This window comes from Dasypus novemcinctus, chromosome 19 (assembly GCF_030445035.2).
Source record: "Dasypus novemcinctus isolate mDasNov1 chromosome 19, mDasNov1.1.hap2, whole genome shotgun sequence".
NCBI lineage: Eukaryota > Metazoa > Chordata > Mammalia > Cingulata > Dasypodidae > Dasypus > Dasypus novemcinctus.
In genome coordinates, this window is record NC_080691.1 from 48,649,851 (window position 1) to 48,665,601 (window position 15,751).

At 48.2% G+C, this 15,751-nt stretch overlaps 1 protein-coding gene across 2 annotated transcripts in view; it reads right to left on the reverse strand.

Moving 5' to 3' along the window:
* Window positions 1-15,751, reverse strand: part of PPIL2 (peptidylprolyl isomerase like 2) — a 61,840-nt gene that overhangs the window by 25,610 nt on the left and 20,479 nt on the right. For both annotated transcript variants that reach the window (XR_011646534.1, XM_058281751.1), the window contains exons 6-10: window positions 8,406-8,457; window positions 5,519-5,610; window positions 4,375-4,464; window positions 3,379-3,454; window positions 1,954-2,114 (exon numbers count right to left, since the gene is read on the reverse strand). Coding sequence is in view for 1 of the 2 variants with exons in the window: in XM_058281751.1 (XP_058137734.1) it covers window positions 1,954-2,114; window positions 3,379-3,454; window positions 4,375-4,464; window positions 5,519-5,610; window positions 8,406-8,457 (471 nt within the window). In the remaining variant the exon portion in view is untranslated. The remainder of the gene's footprint in view (window positions 1-1,953; window positions 2,115-3,378; window positions 3,455-4,374; window positions 4,465-5,518; window positions 5,611-8,405; window positions 8,458-15,751) is intronic.

Genomic DNA, 15,751 nt, shown 5'->3' on the forward strand with positions numbered 1-15,751 from the left:
TTACCAAATGCAATTGATATGTCATGACGATGGGGGAGAGTATTGCTGTGGGGGGAGTGGTGGGGTGGGGGCGGTGGGGTTGAATGGGACCTCATATTTTTTGAATGTAATATTTTTTAAAAATGAATTTTAAAAATAAAAAAAAAAAGACTTCGATACGTGTTCATCAATTGTAACAAATATACTACACTAATGAAAGATGTTTTTAATGGGGAAAAATGGGGGAGGAGGAGAGAGTGGTATATATGGGATTCTCCCTATATTTTTTATGTAATCTTTAGATGATCTAAAGTTTCTTTGAAAATAAAACCGGTAGTGGATGTGGTTCAAGCAGTTGGACTCTGCCTACCAATGGGAAGTCCCGGGTTTGGGTCCTGGTGCCTCCTAAAGAGGATAAGCAAGACAGCAAGCTATCAGCAACAGGCTGGCACAAAAAGATGATGCAACAAGAGATACAATGAGACACAACAAGCAGGGAGCAGAGGTGGCTCAAGTGATTGGGCAGCTCCTTCCCACATAGGAGGTCCTAGGTGCAGTTCCTGTTGCCTCCTAAAAAGATGACAAGCAGGAAAGCAGATTTGGCTCAAGTGATTGGACTCCTGCCTACCACATGGGAGGATCCTTATTCAGTTACCATGCCTCCTAAAGAAGACATTAAGCTGATGCAACGGGCAGGTGAAGCAAGCTGACACAATAAGCTGATGGAACAAGAGACACAAGAAGAAAAACATAACGAGAGACACAACAAAGCAGGAAACGGAGGTGGCTCCATTGATTAGGTGCCTCTCTCCCATACTGGAAGTCCTGGGTTGGGTTCCCACTGCCTTTTAAAAAAACAAGACACACAGACACAGCAAATGCAAACAACAAGGAGATGGGGAGAAATAAATAAAATCTTAAAAAAAAAAAAGATGAGCAGACAGTGAGCTCAAATGAGGTGAGGAGGGAGATATAAATCTTTAAAAAAAATACTAGTAAAAAAAAAAGTTTTATCAAAAGGTTCTTTAAAAAATATAATCCTATGGACAGGCAAATCAAAAGGGACTGGAAGGCAATACACTGAAATGCTAAGAGCTGCTGAGTTAGAGTTGGTGCAGTTTTTTCTCAATTGTCCAAACCTGACCAGGTAATTTTCTAAGCGGAAACCCAGAAGAAGGGAGATGAAAGCCAGGGTCCTCCTTGCTAGTGCAGGTGGGTCAGAGCTGCCCAAGACGCCTGAGACACCTACAGCAGACACCACACAGGTCCAGGAAGGCAGCCAGGTGTGAGTGGGGGCCATGCCAGGCCAACAGGAGCAGTCCAGAGGCCCAGGCTCACCTCTCTGCAGGGCCTCAGAGCTGCTCCACCACGCCTGACCTTTCAGTTGCAGGAGGAAGCCCCACCTCTTCCAACGCCCCCCCCCCCAGCTCACCAGGTGCTGCCTGAATAGGGAAGGGGGCACCAGGGGCTGACAGGCCACCCCAGCTGATGGGGGCTTAGGGTCACTTACAAAACTGTTGGGAGCCTTGGATATAGGGCCCAGGGCCAAGCCAAGGACTGGGCACCAGCAGCCCTGAAATGTCTTGCTATGTCACCCTGGGTTCTGCTCTGGGCAGTGAAAAGTCACCCCCTCCTGCCACCCCAAGACCCACACACCATTCCCTGGGGCTTTTATGTTGCCAGGGAGAGCCTCCAGGACCACGGATTCACCCAGCAGCCCTCCTCACCGCAGCACCCAGCCCTCCAGCCTTCTCAGGGTCAAGCCGTCCTGGGGTGGGCCTCAGGGCCCCTCCTCTTGGCTCCCAGGACAGCACAGCCACATGGCCTACGCTCCCTGACACGTGGTGCTGGCACTGACTGTGCCCCAGAGTGAGCCCAGGGCCAGGGGCCAGCCTGCCCTCCCTCCAAATGCACCTCATAGCCTCTTCGCCAGGACCAGCTTGCTGTGGGCCCCACTGCCCCATGCCTACTCACGGCATTCAGTTTGTCCACTTTCTTCTTCTCAGGGGCTTTCATGGTGGCGGCCAGGATCTCGTCTCCTTTGAACTCCTTGTAGAGCTCCTGCAAGGTCTCTCGGGTCTCGGTGTTTGTGTTTTTCAAATAGTAAGACGGGTCCTGTTTGGCCTTTTCTTCATCTACAGAACAGAACAGGGCCCTGAGCAGCCCAGCCCAAGGGACTCACCCAGGCGCAGACAAGGGGATGACAACAGTGGACCCGCTGGCTGGGCAGGCCAGGGACGGCAGCGCTGTAGGTGGCAGCACCCACTCGCTGCAGGGAGGCCAGGTCATCCAGGGCCACCCTGGGTATGCGCAGACCACGTGGTCAGAGCCAAGCCCACGTGTGCCCAGCCACATCGCGGAAGCTCCCACCACAGTCAGTGCTCCAGGGTGGCTTACATTCATCTGTACGTTCCAATCTTTCTACAGTCTGTGTATTGCTTTTGTAATCGAAAGCATCATTTAAAATAAAAAAACCCTTCTGGATGTGAGATGCCTGCCTGTGCCCACTCGGGGGGTGGGTGTCCACTGGGGAGCTGAGGGCAACAGCCCACCCCGCTGCTGGGCAGCCACACCCACTCAAGAGAGCAGCAGCCCCGTCTCAAAGCCAGGGGCTCCCAGGCACGTGCCGCCTACCAGGAGCCTCTGCCCAGCTCAGGCAGTTGGCCTCCCTAAATTCTCAGCACACATGTGTCAAGTGCCCAGGAAGACTGCTCCATAGCTCAGAGGCCTACCTGATCTCTGAGCACAGGTCTTGCTGGTCTCCCCCAGAGCCAAAGAGCCCGTGGTTATGCCTCGGGTAAGCACCACAAAGTGTGAAAGCACAAGGACCCCGGCTTCCCCCTCAGGTGCCACCACCAGGGCTGGCAGGCTCGCTGGGGTGAGCTGGCCATGGGACGGCAGCATGTTAGAGGCACCAGAGAGGACGCAGACCTGATGGAAACTCAGGGCCTCCACCACAGGGATGGGAGGAGTGTGGTAAAGGGAGAAACTGAGGCAGCATCTCGGGAGGGCAGGAAAGCTGCTGCCAGCCAGCCCCAGCTTCAGCAGGGCTCAGAGAGCAGCCGACCTGGAGGCCCTCGCGGTGTGGCTGCAACAGGCTGAGTGGGTGAGCACTCTCTCCTCTCACCAGGTCCCAACAGGTCACCTGGTGGCCCAACTGTGGGGACGAGAGAAGATTCCTGAGAATGGGGGGGACTGGGGACCCTCGAGAGGCTCCTTTCAGCCTCAGGACCTGGGAAAGAAGTTGCTGGGCTCCCATCTCAAGAGACTGCAGGACCCAAGCCCCTAACCATCCCAGCTGGCACCCACCTCCCATCAGACCCCCAAAGTGGGGTGCAGCCAGGTTCACCCCAAACCCCCAAGCCTCTCATGCCCCACCCAGCTCCTAGACATATATACCTGGGTCTGTTATTTTCATGTTATTTTTAACATGAAAGAAGTTGGAGACGTTGAATTTGTCCAAATTGGTGGGGTCCTGTGGGCAAGAGGAGACACACAGCAGTGAGCCCTCAGGGCCGGGCACCCACCCCGCCCAGCAGCAGTGGGCAGAGGCTAGGGCAGGTCGCAGCACAGACCACAGAGGAGGGAGGACCAGCCTGGGGCCTGAGGCCACAGGGGGCTGAGGAGGGAATCTGCAGGTGGCGCTGGGGAGGGCTCCACCCTGGGTGGGGGGTGATGGGAGGTCATGGGGACCAGGAGGAAGGGTGCAGACTGGCCAGCTGCACTTCCTCCTGGGAGCACGGCTTGGGAGCACCCCTGCAGTCAGGGACAGGCTGAGCGTGGCTGAGGGAGGGTGGGTGGATGTGGGGCCACCTCCAGGCCTCCTGCACACGCCCTTCTCCCCAGGGCCAAAGCAGACTCCAGGGTACTGCAGAGGCCATCAGGACAGAGCGTCCACCACCCTAATGCCCACGGCAAGCAAGTTGGCCTGACCACCAATAAGAAGGGGCAAGTCCCAGTCAGGAGCAGGAGCACCTGTTGGTGTCTTGCCCACGGCCGCCACCCAGGCCACATACTCCCCTCTGATTTCCTGTCAGTGTCTTTTAGGTAACTTGCTGGGGGCGCACCAACACCTGCAGGCTCAGCCTGTACGGGGTGCTGGGGTAGACAGTGTGCCAGTCCCTGCCCCCGGGAGGCAGGCCTGCAGGGCAGCCATTCTGGCGTGCTGAGATGGCTGTGGGGACAGAGACAAGGGGCCCTGACCCGGCTGGGGGGGAAGGGGGTGGGAGCCAGACTAAGGAAGTGGCTGAGCAAAGGCCCAGGGGCTGGCCTGCGTTATGAGAGAGGAGACCACCAAAGCCTGGCACGGGGAGGTGGGGCAGTAGGGGAGAGCCATCAAGGGTGCCTGGGGTGGGCCCCCAGGAACAGCTGCTGCAGTGAGAAGGGGACACCCACCTGGAGGGTGATGATGTCCTGCCGGGAGAAGGGCTCATCAGTCAGCAAGTCGCGGAAGTTCTTGGCCTTGATGTTCAGCTGCTCGACGGCCTACAGCCGGGGGAAGCTGGTGTTACAGGCCCACCCCAACCCTGGCACAGGGACCAAAAGCAGGGAGGCCTGGAGCCAGCCCGTCTAGGAGGCCAGGGAAAGGAAAGACGACAGTGCACACACCAGGCCCTTGCCACCCTGGCTGCCCCACAAAGAACGAGAGCACATGGAGCCCTGGCAGAGGGTCTGCACTCAGCCCTCTCGGCTAAACGCCTCCGAGGAGCTCTCGTTAGGCATGTTTGACAGATGAGCTCACGGGATCCGCGAGGACCCTAGCGCACTGCCTTCTACCTTGCTGGAGCCGTCCTGGGCACCGGGAAGGTGCTAGGCTGGGACATGCCACATGTGAGCAGGTACAGACAGCCCTCAGGGAGCACACAGTCTAGTGGACAGAGCAGGCCAAGCCAAGCCTGGAGCCCAGAAACGGCCAGTTCTGAGAACTGACATGGCACAAAGCACGGCTCCTGCAGTGCAGGGCCCACCCCTTCGTTCACATACCTGACAGGGAGTTTTCTTTCAAAGCCCGCCCAAGCAGGACAGGCTGTGCGAGTGCTGCCATCTTCTCTCCCCTACACCCATTCACACAGCCAGGCAGGCGGGTGGCACCCCCTCCAGAAACCCCTCTGCCAGCCCGGGACTGTCTATCTGGCAACAAGGCTCTGCACCCCCTTCTCATCCCTGGCGCTGGTCTCAGAGCACATCCCCCTCCCCAGGCCTGGTCTGTGAGAGCCTTTGCTGAAAAAGACAGTGGGTGGACCCCCTGGGGTCCAAGGACCCCCTGCTCAGCATCCCGGAGGCTGCAGGAAAGCCCATCTTTTCCTCATCTGTCTGAAAGCAGACACATGCCCGGCAGAGCCGCGGCGAACACCCTGGGCAGCACAGCTCTCAGGCTGTAGACCCCGTGACGCCAGCTGACCCCCCGCACCCCGCCCACTGCCGCTACTCAGCAGTGCGCCATCACATCTTCAGAGCACACAGCTGATGGGCCTCCCTGCACAGCCCCAGACCCCGATCAGGCGCCCACAACTCTCACGCCCTGGAGCCAAGGACACACCTCGTAGGCATAGACGTTGCCGGTAGTTTTGACGGCCACGATGTGGGTGTTGTTGGTGAACACGGTGAACAGCACTGGGCAGTGGTATTTACCTAGAGGCGGCACACAGAGAAGCCAGTCTACCACCTGGGGTTTCCAAATACCCACATGGTTGCAGGGCCAGGGCAGGAGAGACCAGAGAAAGGGGTGGAAGCTCCACCTCGTCATGCTCAGAGCAGGTACCAGAGGGACAGCTCAAGCCCCTCCCCACCATACCAGTTAGGGAACTCCTATTCATCCTACGAGACCCAACCCTGCATCACCTTCCTCAGAGAAGTCTGGACCCTCAGCCCCAGGCCCTGGCCTCTTCCTCTTGACATCATTCCCACCTCTGGACTAGTCCTTCGCTGCTCTTCCTACCTCTCATGCAACACACCAGCAGGCTGTGGGCTCTTTCTTCAGAAAACACCAGGACCAGCTGCTCCTCCTCCCCTCCCTTACCATGACCTAGGCTACAGCAACCACCCGCTAGCTGCTCGCCCTGCCCCTGCCCAGTCAGCTCTCCACCAGCAGCCAGGGACCCTGGCCAAATGAGTCCCAACAAACAGGCTCCAAGGAAAGAGGAGGAGATACACATAATAAGGGGCTGAGAGATATATCAACCATGTGCACTTGGACTTTGTGTAAGTAGTCCTGTTTCAAAAACTATTACAAAAAAAACTAGGAGACGATGGAAGTTTGAATACTGACTGCACACTGGAGGACGGTAAAGAACCCATGTTACTTTTAGGTGCAATAATGGTATCGTGGTTATTTTTTGTAACTCCTCTTTTAGAGATGCATACCAAATCATTTAAGTGTGACATGATAGGAACCTGGAATCTGCTTCAAAATGGTCTAAGGGGGGGAAACAGACTTGGCTCAGTGGTTAGGGCATTGTCTACCACATGGGAGGTCCACGGTTCAAACCCCGGGCCTCCTTGACCCGTGTGGAGCTGGCCCATGCGCAGTGCTGATGCGCGCAAGGAGTGCCCTGCCATGCAGGGGTGTCCCCGCGTAGGGGAGCCCCACACGCAAGGAGTGCGCCCCGTAAGGAGAGCCGCCCAGCACGAAAGAAAGTGCAGCCTGCCCAGGAATGGCGCCGCCCACACTTCCCGTGCCGCTGATGACAACAGAAGCGGACAAAGAAACAAGACGCAGCAAACAGACACAGAGAACAGACAACCGGAGGGGGGTGGTGGAATTAAATAAATAAATAAAATCTTTAAAAAAAAAAAATGGTCTAAGGGGGATGTGGGGTGAGAACACACGTAAAAGAAGCTGATGGTAACTGAAGCTAAGTGACTGACATAAGGGGGAAGGCCATTGTCAGAGTTGACTCATGTCCCCCACAAAAAGCAGGTTCAGCTCCCAACCCTGGGGCCTGTGGCTCGGGAGCCCTCTCTAAGTAGGACCTTGGAAGATGTTACTAGTTAAGATGTGCCTGGGCTGAAGGAGGTGGGCCTTGACCCAATATGGCTGATGTCCTGAGAACAAAGGAAATTGGATGGGGGAAGCCAAGAGAAGAGGAGCAACAGGAAGAGAAGCCACGGGGAGTCCCCAGGAGCTAGAAATCAGTAGAATCTGGAGGAGAAAGAAGATGCCACCATGTGCACTGCCATGTAACAGAAAAGCCAAGGAACCCCAAAGACTGCCAGGCAGCCAGAAGATCCCAACCACAGAGGAAGTAAGCCTTCTAGCCTCTGAAACCTCTTAAATTCCAGTAAGTCAACCCGTTGTAAGGTATTTGTTCTCACAGCTAGGAAAGTAAAATAGGCCTTATACTCTCTACACCACCTCAGGGTCTTTGCACTGGCTGTTCCCTCTGCCTAGAATGCCTGTACCCAGGTATCCACTTGGCTTCCCTCCCTGCCTCCCTTCAGAGTTCCACCCAAGCATCCTCTTATCAGTAAGTCCTCTCAAGACCCTCTCCCCTTACTCTGCTTAACATCTTTCCATGGCAAATCAGCACCTGACACCTGCGGCCATCTGCTTTCCAGTTTCCTGCCCACCCCCCACCAGGATGTCAGCTCCTTGTGGGGAGAGGCCTCCTATGTTTTGCCATCTGCAACCGGCAGGCACTAGGGAAACTACCTGCTGAGTGAGACATACACCGCAGCCTTCCCAGATTAGCCAATCAGAGGCCCGTGTTCGGCTCCCACCATCAACGAAGCACTGTGCTTCCCTTCTATGTCCATGATGCTCATTCCTCATCTACCCATGAACCCAGAGCCCTGGAGTCCCTGGAGTCAGACAGTGAATGATACATGGCTCAGTCTAGAACACACACATGAGCGGACATGGACAACCATCTCAAGCCCAGCACCTGAGCTGTGCCAAACGTGCAAAGAACTCAGGGCAAGAACCTGCTCGGGACAATGGCTGGGGGGACTGGTCAGCTGTCCAACAAGGGCAAGTAGGGGCAATAAAACATGGAGGATCACACCACTGGGGTAGGGACTTTATGACCAGTGGCTGTGTAAGAAGCCCAGCCCAACACCCCCAGCTCCCCAGCAAATCCACCCAGACGACCCACAGCCACAGCCCATCTGGGTCCCCTGCCACCAACAGCTCAGCCTGCATGGCTTCTGCCTCCCAGTGGTAAGCAGGCCCCCATCTCAGTGCAGATATGGCCAGGACCCATGGAGCTCCTTCGTGGGAAGAAGGGTCAACACCCAAGGATAACCCCCACCCACTGCTGGACCTCACAGAAGAATTCAGGCTACATTTTTAAGAAATTATATGCAAGTGTCTGGCTTGATCAGAAAGGAATGGATGGATGAGACATGAGAGAACTTGGGGAGGGGAGGGCAGGGGCCTGGGTGCTGCGAGCCCAATTTTGTTAGTGACTGTGAAAGGGACAACTCACCTTCCTGGTTCTTTGCAAAATTCAGCTTGATCAGGGACCTTCCATCGAGTTTCTAGAAGAAGAAGCAAGAACCTTTAAATAATTGATAATAGTAAGTGACTGATAGGTGAAGAAATGCTGAGGCTATAAAGTTGGGAGGGAAAGGGAGTGTTTGGGAAATCTGCAGAACACCTACCCCTACTCGGCTACAAATTAGAAAGAGGTAAAGGTGGAGGGGCTGACCTAGATGAGAGCAACCACAGAACAGGGGGACATGGTGGTCTTGTTATGTAACACCCCCAGCCATTAAGTGGGGGCAGGTTTGCAAACACTCCAACACCTGTTCATGGGCCGACCTCTGGGCTGGAGCGGGAGGGTGCAGGGAGGTTTGTTCTGTAAGATTTAAACATTTTTTATGGTGTGTAATTAATGAAATTAAGAACACAAATGTATTTCTTACGCTGGGTGGTTGGTACATGGCTACACATTTTTATTCTTTTTACATGACTATTTAAGGTGAATGTAACACTAAAAAGGAGGGGGAGGGGAATACACCAAAATGCTAACTGTGGCTGTGTACCATGAGGAGGAGGTAGGATCTTTGTTTGCCAATGTTTTTGTAATACATCTACAGTTCACATATTCTCTCATAGGAAATGTTAATTTAGCATATAGAAAAAAGAATCACAGGAAAGGGAGGAAGTGAAGGGTATGTTGTGGGTAGTCCCAGGATGAAGGAGGAAGGGAAGTTGCATGTCTCATCCAAAGGAACAAGACAAAAATTCAGAAAACATCATTACAGAAGGCCAGATTTCGGATATGGAAAAGACTTTTAAAAAAACCAAAACACCACTTTCAATATACTCAAAGAGCTAAAGAAAAACACACAGAAAGAGCTAAAAGATATCAGGAAAATGAGAACAAAAATGAGACTCTCAAAAGAGAGATAGAAATTATAAAAAGAAATCAAACAGAAAAACTGACCAGATCCCACCCAATTCAAGATGGCAAAGTGAGATGCTACAGAGCTCTGTGCCCCCAGAGAAGCTTTGAACAACCAGCAAGAACTGTCAGGAACATCTTTCTCAAAGCCCCAGAAAACAGTAAAAACTGCAGTAACAGGGTGAGTGCTAATAAGGGAAAGGCCACTTCAAAGCAGCAAGATCTGCCGGTCCCGTCACCAGCCCTCAGCAGCTCAGCATGTACCTAGACCATGCTCCATGTGCAGAACCCCACGCCCTGTTCCAGAAGCAGCAGAGTGACCATCATGCACAAACTGGGGGCATGTATGTCTAGCCCAATCTTGCTGGTGGTGGCCTGAGGCACTTGCCATCCCAGAACATGCTCTGTGTGTAAGAGCTGCTCACCAAGCTCTCCTAGAGCATGGTGTGGAAGAGCAGTCAAATCATGCTGTCTAGGGTAAGGGATTGCTAGCTGTAGGATATACAGTGCAGTGCCTCGACCATGAAGAAACGACTAGGGAAGAGGGGACATTAGTATCCACACAAACAGGGAAATTCTAGGGGCACATGCACATCCGAGCTAAGAGGCATGCCCAGAAAGGATCAGGAAGGCCTCTATGCTTTGGTCTGTTGCTCGTCTCCAAAACTCACTTTATGGATAAGCTCAAAAACAGAACATTCAAACAGGTCTATCTTCAAAGACAGGAAAAAGGTGTTTTCTTCTTCTTTTTCTTTTTGGTTAGCTCCTGCATTCAAAAAAAGCTCCGTCCTTACGGCAGCTGGATATAAGCTTAAGAAACATATGCCTCAGAATATAAATTCCAACAGTAATAAACTAAAATATCAAATGTCCAGGTTAATGTATTATACCACTTTAACAAATTGAAGGGGAAAAAACCATATGATCATCTCCATTGATGCAGAAAAGGCATTCAACAAAATCCAGCGTCCTTTTTTATAATATCACTTCAAAAGATAGGAACAGAAGGAAAACTCATCAATATGATACAAGCAACATCAAACAACATCAGCAAACATCGAACTCAATGGGGAAAGGTTGAAAGCTTTCCCCCTAAGATCAGGAACAAGACAAGGATGCTGACTGTTACCACTGTTATTCAACATTGCGTAGAAGTTCTAGCTAGAGCAATTAGACAAGAAAAATAAATAAATAAAAGGCATCCAAATAGAAAAAGAGGAAATAAAACTCTCACTATTTATAGATGACATGATCCTCTATTTAGAAAATTCTGAAATGTCTACAACAAAGTTACTTGAGCTAATAAATGAGTCCAGCAAAGTGGCAGAATACAAGACTGATGCACAAAAGTCAGTAATGTTTCTCTACGTTAGCACTGAAAAATTTGAGGAGGAAATCAGGGGGAAAAGTCTACTTACAACAGCAATAAAAAGACTCAAATACCTAGGAATCAATTTAACCAAAGAAGTACAAGACCTATATGCAGAAAACTACAAAACAAAGCTAAAAGAAATCAATGAAGACCTAAACAATTGGAAAGACATTCTGTTTTCATGGACTGGAAAACTAAATATCATGTCAACCTTACCCAAACTGATTTATAGATTCAATGCAATACCAATCAAAATTCCAAATGCCTACTTTACAGAAATAAAAAAGGCAATTACCAAATTCATTTGGAAGGGAAAGTGCACCCAAATACCCAAAATCATTCTAAAAAAGAAGAGTGACATGGGAGGGATTTTAATGCCTAACCTTGAAACATATTATAAAGTTCCAGTGGCCAGAAGAGCATGGTACTAGCATAAAGACAGACACATTGATCAGTGGAATAGAACTGAGAGTCCAGAAATAAACCCTCACCTCTACGGTCAACTGGTTTTCGACAAACCTACCAAACTATGTTAACGGGACAGAATAGTCTCTTCAACAGCTGGTGCTGGGACGGGGTTGGGGAAATAAAAAAAATAATGGTGCTGGGAGAACTAGATATCCATATCCAAAAGAATGAAAGAGAACCCCTATCTCACTTCCAATATAAGAATGAACTCAATGGGAAGCAGGTGTGACTTAAGCAGTTGGGTGCCCACCTACCACATGGGAGGTCCCAGTTTCGTTCCCAGTACATCCTAAAGAAGACAACCAAGATGGCAAACTGATGCAATGAGAGGATGCAAAAAGACACAAAGAGGAAACACAATGAGAGACACAACAAGTGGGGAGCAGAGGTGGCTCAGGCCATTGGGTGCCTCCATCCCACATGGGAGGTCCTGGATTCGGTTTCTGGTGCCTGCTAGAAAGATGAGCACACAATGAATGCACACAGAGAACAGACAGCGAGCACAAACAATGGGGGGTGGGGTGTGTGAAGAGAAATGAAATAAATCTTTAAAAAAAAGGAATCAACTCAAAATGGATCAGAGACCAAAATATTAATAATATAAAAACCAGAACCATAAAACTATTAGAAGAAAATGTAGGGAAACATCTTAAAGACCTTGAGGTAGGTGGTGGTTACTTACATCTTATACCCAAAGCATAGCAGCAAAAGAAAAATCAATAAATGGAACGCCCTCAAAATTCAACATTTTTGCACCTCAAAGGACTTTGTAAAAAGGGTGAAAAGGCAACTGACTCAATGGGAGAAAATATTTGAAAATCACATGTCCAATAAGGGTTTAATATCTATGATATATAAAGAGATGCTACAACATAACAATAAAAAGACAAAGACCTGATTAAAAAGTGGGCAAAAAAACTTGAATAGACATTTGTCTAAAGAAATACAAATGGCAAAAAAAAAAACCATGAAAAAATGTTTAACATCACTAGTGATTAAGTGAGATATCATTTCATACCTATCAGAATGGCCACTATTAAAAATACAGAACTACAAGTGTCAGAAAAGATGTGGAGCGATAGGAACAATTAATTCACTACTGGTGGGAATACAGAATGGTACAGTCACTGTGGAGGACTGTCTGGCAGTTCCTAAAGAAGTCAACATGAACAGACATCTGCACACCGGTGTTCATAGTGGCATTATTCATAATTCCCAAAAGTTGAAAACAACCCAGGTATCCATCAACCAAAGAATAAGATAAACTGGTACATATTCATACGATGGAATATCATGCAACTGTAAAAAGAAATGAAGTCATAAAACATATGACAACATGAATAAACCTGGAGGACATTATGTTGAGTGAAGCAAGCAAGACACGAAAGGACAAATACTGTAGGACTGTGCTACTATGACCTAACATATTGTGTAATCTCATGGAGTTAATAACTTGAATATGGGTCACCAGAAAATAGAATGAGCTTAGAGAATGGAAAGTTGAGGGTTAACTTATGCAGAATTGGTAAAAAGGATGTGTGATAATCTTTAGAAATGAATAGAAATGGTAAAAGCCCAACATAATGTTAGTAACTAGCAGTACTAATAGGTGGGTATGAGGGAAGCGGATGTGGCTCAAGCATTTGGGCTCCCATCTACCATATAGGAGGTCCAGGTTCAATACCCAGGGCCTCCTGGTGAGGGTGAGCTGGCCCACTCAGGAGTGCTGGCCCACACAGGAGTGCTGGCCCATATGGAAAGATGATACAACAAAAAGAGAAAAAGAGGAGAGACAATAAGATACGCAGCAGACCAGGGAGCTGAAGTGGCACAAGAGAATGAGCGCCTCTCTCCCACTCCAGACGGTCCCAGGATTGGTTCCTGGAGTTGCCTAATGAGAATACAAACAGACACAGAAGAACACACAGTGAGTGGACACAGAGAGCAAACAATGCAGGGAGGAGAGAGAAATTAATTAATTTTTTGAAAAAAGGTAGGTATGAAAGTAGTTTAAAGGGAAAGTCTAAGGTCACATATATTATTAAAAGAAAAAAATTATTGGAAACTACATATCCAATAAGAGTTTGATCTCCATGTTATAAAGTGATCACCCAACTCAACAATAAAAAGACAAGCAACCCAATTAAAACTCAGGCATAAGACATTAACACTTTTCCAAAGAGGAAATACAAATGGCCAAAAGGCACATGAAAAGATGCTCAACATCTCTAACTATTAGGGAAACACACATCAAAAGTACAATGAGAAAAGTGGGTGTAGCTCAATAGTTAAGCACTTGCTTCCCATGTATGAGGTCCTGGGTTCAATCCCTGGTGGAGAGGATGCAGAGAAATCAGAACACTCCTTCACTGTTGGTGGGAATGTAAAATGGTGCAGCCTCTATGGAAGACAGTTTGGCAGTTCCTCAGGAAACTAAATATAACATAATAAAATATTTATATATTAAGTTTATATGTAAATATCCTGTTACTAGGAATGTATTCAGAAGAAGTGAAAACAAGGGCACAAACAGATATTTGCACACTGATGTTCATAGTGGCGTTATTTGCAATTGCAAAAAGAAACAATCCAAATGTCCATCAAACAAAAATGAATAAACTTGTTTACACACAACGGAATACTTTTCAGCTGTATGAAGAAATGAAGGTGGGGTGCATAGGAAAACACGGATAAACCTTGAGGACATTAGGTTGAGTGAAATAAGCCATACCCAAAAGGACAAATACTGTATGGTCCCACTAATATGAACTAAATAAGTAAATGCATGGAGTTAAAATATAGAGTATAGGTTACTAGGAGATAGAACGTGGGTTGAGAAGGGAAGCTGATGCTGAATGTATACAGAATGTTCAATAAGGTGGATTGTCCTAATAAATGTGTGGAAATGGATAGATGGTAGCAGATTTTAGTGAGTATAGCTAACACTGTTGATTTATAAATGTGAATGTGGCTGAAAGGGTAGTCTAGCTAGGTTAATATCAATTGAAGAAAGCTAAAGGATAATCTAGGCACTGTATAATATAGTGATTTCAGTGGTGGATGATGATTGTGGTTAATACAAATACAAGAATGTTCTTCTATTACAAGGTGTTAAGAATATGGAGATACATGGGAAAAATACAACTAACGTAATGCATAGGCTATGGTTAACACTAATAGTGTAATATTCCTACAGCAGTGGCAAAGAAGGTACTATATCAATGCTAAGTTATTAACAGTGGTTTTAGCAGTATGGAAATTTTCTCTTTTGGAGCAATGAAAACATTGTGAAATGTACTGAGTTGATAACAGCATAACTATGATCAAACTGAGAACCACTGAGTATACACTTTGGATGAATTGTACAAGACAGGGAACCGTGTAACACAGTGAACCCTGCAGTGAACGATGGACTGTGGTTAAGAGTACAAATGAGAATGTTCTCTCATGAGCTATAACAAATATATAATACTAATACATGGTGTTAGTAATAGGATGGTTTGTGGAAAAAATTCATCAAATATAAGCTATGGACTAAAGACAGCAGTAGTATATGACAATGTTCTGTCATCATTTGTAACAAATGTGTCACAGCTATGTAACGTGTTGGTGGTGGGGTGATATATGGGAATTCTGTATGGTATGCACGATTGTTCTTTAAAATCTTGGGGGAAAAAAGATGGCAATCAATCCCAATCAAAATTCACCAGCCTTCTTTGTAGAAATGGAAAAGCCAATCATCAAATTTATATGGAAGGATGAGAAGCCCTGAATAGCCAAAAACATCTTGGAAAAGAAGAATAAGGTTGGGTGACTCACAACTGCTCAATTTGTAACTTTATACAAAACTACAGTAATTAAAACAGCATGGTACTGGCACAAGGTAGACATTTACTCTATCTCACACCATATACATAAATCAACTAAAAATGGATCAAAGATCTTAATATAAGAACCAAAACTAGAAGAAAACATAGGAAAACATCTTCAGAACCCTGTGATAAGCAGTGGCTTTTTAGGCTTTATACAAAAAGTACAGACAACAAAAGAAAAAATAGGTAAATGGGACCTCATTAAAATTGAACACTTTTGTGCATCAAAGGACTTTATCAAGAAAGTAAAAATCAACCTACAGAATGGGAGTAAATATTTAGAAACCATATAGCTCATAAGAGATTAAATATCCAGAATATGTAAAGATCACCTACAGGGAAACGGACTTTGGCCCAGTGGTTAGGGCGTCCGTCTACCATATGGGAGGTCCGCGGTTCAAACCCCGGGCCTCCTTGACCCGTGTGGAGCTGGCCATGCGCAGTGCTGATGCGCGCAAGGAGTGCCGTGCCACGCAAGGGTGTCCCCCGCGTGGGGGAGCCCCACGCGCAAGGAGTGCGCCCGTGAGGAAAGCCGCCCAGCGTGAAAAGAAAGAGCAGCCTGCCGAGGAATGGCGCCGCCCACACTTCCCGTGCCGCTGACGACAACAGAAGCGGACAAAGCAACAAGACGCAGCAAATAGACACCAAGAACAGACAACCAGGGGAGGGGGGGAATTAAATAAATAAATAAATCTTTAAAAAAAAAAAAAGAT